This window comes from Pterocles gutturalis, unplaced genomic scaffold (assembly GCF_000699245.1).
Source record: "Pterocles gutturalis isolate BGI_N339 unplaced genomic scaffold, ASM69924v1 scaffold38138, whole genome shotgun sequence".
In the NCBI taxonomy this organism is placed as follows: domain Eukaryota; kingdom Metazoa; phylum Chordata; class Aves; order Pterocliformes; family Pteroclidae; genus Pterocles; species Pterocles gutturalis.
The window spans coordinates 37,919-44,805 of NW_010119412.1; the positions used below are offsets into that span (position 1 = coordinate 37,919).

Sequence of the window (6,887 nt, forward strand, 5' to 3'; positions counted from 1 at the left end):
AGTTATTCCCTTCTCAGTAGTCTGCATGTTGATACGTGACTGGTAACTATTCATGGCCCATGTATCCACATGAGCCAAAGGGATCTGCCTGACAATGTCCCATTCACAGCCACAGGAACCTCCTAGGCAGGTAAATGTCATAAAAAGCCATAATGTCCCCCCAGGAAATTAGCATCATGAATTTGAGCAAGATATTTCTCAGTCTAGGGCCTCAACATGCTACATGCCTCACTTCAGCATGCTATACGTCTCCCAGCCAGGCAAGTGCTAACTAAGCCCCTTTCAGACAGGCTTAGCTATTTGTCTCATTGCTGTATAATGTTTTAGGAAGAGTGGGGAACAAAGTTAAGGAGCCCTGGCTGCCAAACCCTGTTTCTCTAAGTGTTATATCCAGCCACAACATAGCACTCCTGCTATACCCAGACAGTATGTGCAAAGCAGCTCAGAAGGTATTTTTATCCCCCTCCCTCCCAACTTCTCAAGTGCACAAAGATGAGTTAATACGCATGAGTGCGCTGAACAGATGCCAGTATTTAAAAACACAACAACCACAAAGGACAAAAACACCAACTAAAAGGAGATGATCAAATGATAAAGGAAGGGAATCAGCAACTCCTAGTCCTTCAATGAAAACAAGTGATGTGAAGACTGGAGTAAACACTCTGTAGATCTGCTCCACCCAGAGAGGACTCGGGCACCTGTGATTACCTTTTCTTTTGAAGACAGTGTTGGATGAACAAATTTCCTGTACAGGAGGCTGGAGCCTTTCGTGTATGGAGACAGCAGCCAAGCTACAAAAGCTATTTTGAGTTCATAGTAGAATGGAAACCTAGAAGAAAAAGAGCTGTTAATGTCTGCTCACAATTTAACCACTGCCCATAATGAGAGATGCTCAGCAAAGGAAGGGACTGGCCAGTCTAGCTTGGGATAGCTTTTGCTTACTAAAGAATCCAAAGACCAAAAGACATTCACTCACCTTTGCACACATCTCAACCAGGTATGTGGGTAAATCATTACTCAGGTATCAGCCATTATTTAATGGTCTGGAAGAGACTCTGCTGTGTGATAAAAAGACCTTTCTACACGCAAAGAGCACAGATGCTGCCTTCACAGCATTCCGAGTCACTATGAGGGAGCAAAGAGCAAACCAGCAAATCAGTATTTAATGATATGTTTATACACTTTTCATCTCTGTGCATTTCTGCTTTTAAGATAACACCGATCTGACTGAAACTGAAATACAAGAACCTCTGTTGTCCAAGCAACATGCAACATGAAGGTGCAGATCCACACGGTGGCTTTCAGGTAGCACTGCAAAATATGCAGGATACTAAATAACAACAGGACGTGTTTTAGCTGTAACAACAAGCCAGGGACTTTTTGAGATTAGATTATGCAGACTCTTTCCTGGAGGACAAATTCTAGAGCTCAAGGCTGGCCAGCCAGCAGCATCTTCAGGCAGGCAGGCACGTTGCTGCCAACAGTGTGAAGAATCAAGGTTACCCTTTGTAGGCCAGGGTAAGCAAGAGAAGCACAGAGATTCTGTGACGATTGTGCACCAGCCCAGCTGGACCCTGACAAACTCCTGCTGTGCTAGCACAGGATTGTCACCAAGCCAGCTGGGCCATACAGCATCCAGGTCTGACCCGATGGGCCTCTGCAATGCTTTACTCTGGGCATGGATTTGCCAGGTTGGTCTTCCACCTCACTGAGGATCTATACAGCACACTTGATTTCACAGGCTGGACAAGCCCTCTGTCATTCCTCCTGAGAGACCCACATAATACATCCTCCAAAAAAAACCAAAGCTCCAGATGAACACAGTGGGGGTAGATCTGCATGCAAATTAGATAGAGACAATAACGTCTTTTATCTCCTTTTCAACAGATCTGACATGTTGCCAAGAATCTCTGATTTCTTGTCTGTAAGACTCACTAGAGGTGTGCAGTGCTACACAGGAACAGGCTTTAAATGAGGGGCATGCGCTACAGTTAAATTTTCATCCTGAATTCTGCTGATCTCATTGGTTTCTGCTAGAAAGGCCTCAATAAAAAGGACAAACAAACAACAACTTAAGCAGCTGGATTTAAGGATCTGAATCTGACAATTGGGCATTTATGTGCTCCCATCCCGACAGAGGTCACCAGGAATCCTTCCACTGGCACCAGAGAGCCCACATCAGCATGGACTGTCACTTTCCTCCACCAAACCGTAAATCCAGGAACGAGCCTGCCAAAACATCCCAGGACAACCACCCACACAGCAACCTACAAAGTTCTGTGCTGCAGGGCTTCTTCTGCCTGATCTCTGGGGTCTGTGTATTTACTGTAGGACACAGACAGGTAAGTCTAGAACTATGCCTGTAGCTAAAGCTGCTGTTGTTTACGTGGTAACCAGCTTGGCAGTCAGCTGCGCCTCTCTCTTGACAGGCAGGGGACTGAGGCTGCTGCAGTGATTTCTCACTAATGAGCTATCACTGAGCAGTTCCATCTCCTTTCTTGCTTTTCCTACGACAGCACTGAGAAGCATGGCTCCTCCAGACAAAACACCTCTATGCACCCGAAGCTGCTAACCCCTTGTTCAGGAGGCAGTGCACCTTTGTGCCCCTTTTCTCTCCTGTAAACATTTCCATTTTCTTTCCATCTGATGCCAAAGGCCTTCTCCCATCTGGTACTCACCAGCAAAGAAAGATATCCGTGAATGTCTCTGCTGTCGTGAAGAGCGCAAATATGATCCAGTACATCATCCATTTGACCTGGTAAACAAAAACAGTAGCTGGGTTATTTTTCCCCAAGGGCCTTGAACTATTTCTTACAAGCACAAGTGCACAAAATAACTCTCACAGAAAAAAAGGTTCTTCCCCCACCCCCCTGTGTATTTACCAATTACCACAGACTTGAAGATGCCAGAGTTCCCAGCACCTCAGCACATAACACACATCAGTTTTCCACACAAGCCCTTGGGAAGGAAAGTTGTGGCCTTTAGGACTGGTCTCATGAAAAGAAGAACAGCCTGACTCTGTCTCTACAGAGGAAGCTCCACTGGTCAGCGAAGGACCACAGCCCTATCGCAGGGCATTAAAAATCTTACTTGGCTCATCTTAATAACAAAGGTTAATACTAGGGTGTTGGCCAAACTGCAACTGAGACAAAATGTAATTACTTACATAATATCTACAGGCAGGGGAAACCAGCCAGGAAGAGACACAGTTAACTGCCCATCCCATGATCCAGGACTCAGGAGCACAACCAACTCAACGCAACTTACTGAATTAGTGTGCACCAGTTGAGTGGCGGTGCCTCCTCACATCCACAACCTGAGCCCATTGCAGTGACAGGGGCAAGAGCACTAGCTTAAATGTCTTACCTAGGGCTTAGGTGAGAGCATTTTACCTCATACTGGTACTGAAAGCATGTGCTGTGCTGTCACTGTGTTCAACTATGGTAACTCCACTGTGGGGTGGACTGCTTGGTGGGTGATTTACGGACGGTCTCCTTTGTGGTGATAGTGACAGACACAACAAGAGTCTTTGGGGACTGTGACTTGGTCAGTGAACCTGTACTATCTTGAGTAATTCAGGAATCTGGGGATTTTTGTCACTGAGCACTAAATGGCATTTGAAAGCACAGCTAAACTGTTCTGATGGATGCAGTATTGGTTCTACTTGGGCTAGAAAGAAACAATGTATTTGTCACACACCATCAGCACTTCCAGTGATTTTTATCAAGTGATGTGGTGCTCCTCTTCTGTGGCACTGTCACCACAAAGATGATATAAGGAATCATTTCCAAGTACTGGAGATGAGATAGAAAATTTTTATCCCCCTCAATATTTTTTTCTATTGTAAAACTGTAAAACTTAAAGTTCAAACAGCTTTAAGAATCTGTCTCTCCAAAGGAAAAGAAATGGTAAGACAAAAGTTGTTAATGTAACTGAAAATTGTTGTCTAATTAGCTCTGTCTGAAAATGGAGATTCCTAAGCAGCTTTGCCGGAACGTTAGAAAGCTTAAGGAAGTAAAAGCCATTAATATTCACGAATTAGAGAACTGGACCTTGCTACCTAAGGCTGGGATAATAGCAATACAACAAGGGAAGGCTGGAAAGGAGGCAGTACAAGAGGGATACGTACACCACGTGCTGCTCTAGGGAAGGGAGGATGACAGTGGCAATAAATCTGGATCTCAGAAGCCCTGAAATGGCTTGCTCCATCTTCTCCCGGACGCAGTAGGGACAGGACCTGTAGTCAGTCACTCTCCATCTCCCTGCAGGTACTGAAATCATTCCCTGAGCACCTGTCACCCAGCTATATAACTGCTTCCCTAGGATTTATATGTATATTTATATGTATATTCATATGTATATTTATATTTAGTGTTACAGCAGTAGAATGGCGCTGCCAAATGCCGGAGAACATTGTCTTCCCAGGGCAGCTTCTGCCAGACTTTTTACATAACTGCGACTGCCTCAAAGCCGCACTGGCAGCACAGTTCTGTCAGACATTACTGCCAGCAAAACTTTTAAACACAAACCAAGATCTGCTGCAGATAGGCTTGGATCAGCCTAAAACACCATTTATCAAAATGACTATTAGCAAGCAGAATAAAAATCAACTACAGTGATATAAGTTTTGACTAGTAAATGAAGGTTTATACTGTCTTGGTGTAAATTACTTGTTATTTTTATTTTTTTTTTTAACCAGACCCCTAATGGACATATTGCCACAACTGGTGTGTTAAACTGAAAATCAATCATAAGTGCAGACCAGGTCTTAGATCAGCTGTTACCACATTTGGGTCATGACCCCTTGTGTTTGATGCAAGTTCCTCTTTTGCAATTGAATTTCCAACAGGAATTAGACCCTTCAACAAAAGACTTCCCAGACAGGGACTATGGAAATGCTGAGTGGCAGACACTGCTTGGGGATGCTAGCATAGGTCTTCAGCATTTCCAAGGAAAGGGTGTACAAACCCTGAGAAGCACAGCTGTGCAAGTGCTGCAGTGACATTTTGCCTTAAGTGTCTGATGTGTTCTGTAACATGATTCTCAAAATATCCACAACCATTATCTGCAGGAGGGGACTCATAGAAAGGAAAAATCTCAGCAGCCACAGTAAGTCCCAGTTTGAGCTTACACTAAGGACTTAATGGGATAGCCATCTATGCTGTTACACAGAGGAGAAAACGGGCTTGTTATCCATGGGATCTTGAGAGGATTGAAGAGTCAAGATCTGGAGGCTGAGTCAGGTTCAGTGAAGTTAACAGAGCTCAGGTTGTGAAGGGCACTACAAATCCTACAGGACCCCAACAGCATCCAAGTGGTTTTGATTCTCCCACATTTCATTTTTCTTGATGGCCCCACATGCCTTTAGAAACTGGGGCCCAGGGAAGATTTTTCAGCAAAAGGACAAGACAGCACACCCAGTTGCCAGACTTGCCTGTAAACAGGTCGCTCCACAAGTATGGATGTTTCTAGCTGAGGATTCAGTCATATGTGCTTCAAGTTGCCTCCTCTGATCCTTGTTTTGAATAAGCAGCTAAAGCTTTAAGGCTTTTTAAAAAGGCTTTGATTTATGCTGCTCTTCAGAAACAAAGGAAAACACATAAAGCTCTGGATGCCAAACACCTTTCAACTCGGCTGTATATAGCTCACACCACCAGAGAAATAGCACACATTTGTCAAAGAGCACATCAACTCTGCAGAGGAGCTAGAAGCACAAACCAGAGTCTCCTTATTTGAGACTTGTGCCTAGGAATCGGACAGTCTGGCCAGTGTTTCCCTTGCACTGGTTTATGAGCTTTCCCAGAACACAGGCAACACCGTTACAATGTGGTGAGGAGCAATCTTAGAAAACAAACCCTTCAGCACAGCCACAAACCTCACTACTCACATATTCTTTGATGTCCTTTGATTTCACGGCTTTGTAAGAATAATATGCAGGGTAAAGAGTGCCAAATATAAGCCTGGAAGAAAAACAGAGAAATGGATTAAATTGATTTCCTGTCACAGAGAAAGATTATTTTTTTTTTCCCCTTGTCTGTTAAATGTGCTTATTGCACTAGTAAAAAGTGTTAGGATTTGATTTAAGCTTGAGTGCACTTAGTACAGTACAGGAGTGATTTGCATCACTGAATTCAGAGAAACTATTGCCAGTGACATGAATGAAGAGCAGGGATTCAGGCTGACCTTCCTTTTGCAATGATTTCCATAGCTGTATCTTGTGAGTTACGCACAAAACCAACCAAACAAAAAAGGCCACATAGGAAGATTTTGCCACAGTGCTTGGCACAGTATCTGCCATCTTTCTTGGACAGCTGTTATGCAGCTTATCGGCTCAAAGTATTCCTATCCTTTGTATGGGAACATCACAGAGCATAACCGTGGAGCCTACACCCCATTTCATCCTCCACGTTCTGCCCATCCCGTACCATTCTGTTCTTAGCACGTGCCAAGATAGCAGGATGTGTTGCTGGGGAAATTAATTCTTTACACGCCAGCAGCATCTTCGTCCCAGAAAACAGCAACTGTGTTTTACTTTACCCTGAAGATTTTTCTTATTATATTATAACTTCTGTTAGGATATTGACATTACCTTCGAGAAACTAATTTCTGCTCCCCCCCAGTCATTTTTCCACAGTTTGATAAAGTCTATTTGGTCTCATCAAAGGGGGAAGAATTTGCCCACCAAGATATGCCAACAGGATCAGCCCTAAAAATCCCAGCTCTAGTGGAGGGTGTCCCTGCCCATGGCAGGGGGGTTGGAACTTGATGATCTTTAAGGTCCTTTCCAACCCAAACCATTCTATGAATATTTCAGACAGTATTTTTTCATTTCAAGTCTGAAAAGCATGCTGTCAGCTTCAAGATGTCACGCAAGAAAGAAATAAGGA

At 43.9% G+C, this 6,887-nt stretch overlaps 1 protein-coding gene across 1 annotated transcript in view; it reads right to left on the reverse strand.

Moving 5' to 3' along the window:
- REEP1 (receptor accessory protein 1) overlaps positions 1-5,954 on the reverse strand; it is a 35,307-nt gene extending 29,353 nt beyond the window's left edge. Inside the window, exons 1-3 of the mRNA XM_010076564.1 lie at positions 5,888-5,954; positions 2,679-2,755; positions 709-829 (exon numbers count right to left, since the gene is read on the reverse strand). Coding sequence (XP_010074866.1) covers positions 709-829; positions 2,679-2,746 — 189 coding nt within the window. The 5' untranslated portion in view covers positions 2,747-2,755; positions 5,888-5,954. The remainder of the gene's footprint in view (positions 1-708; positions 830-2,678; positions 2,756-5,887) is intronic.
- Positions 5,955-6,887: the final 933 nt, after the last annotated feature.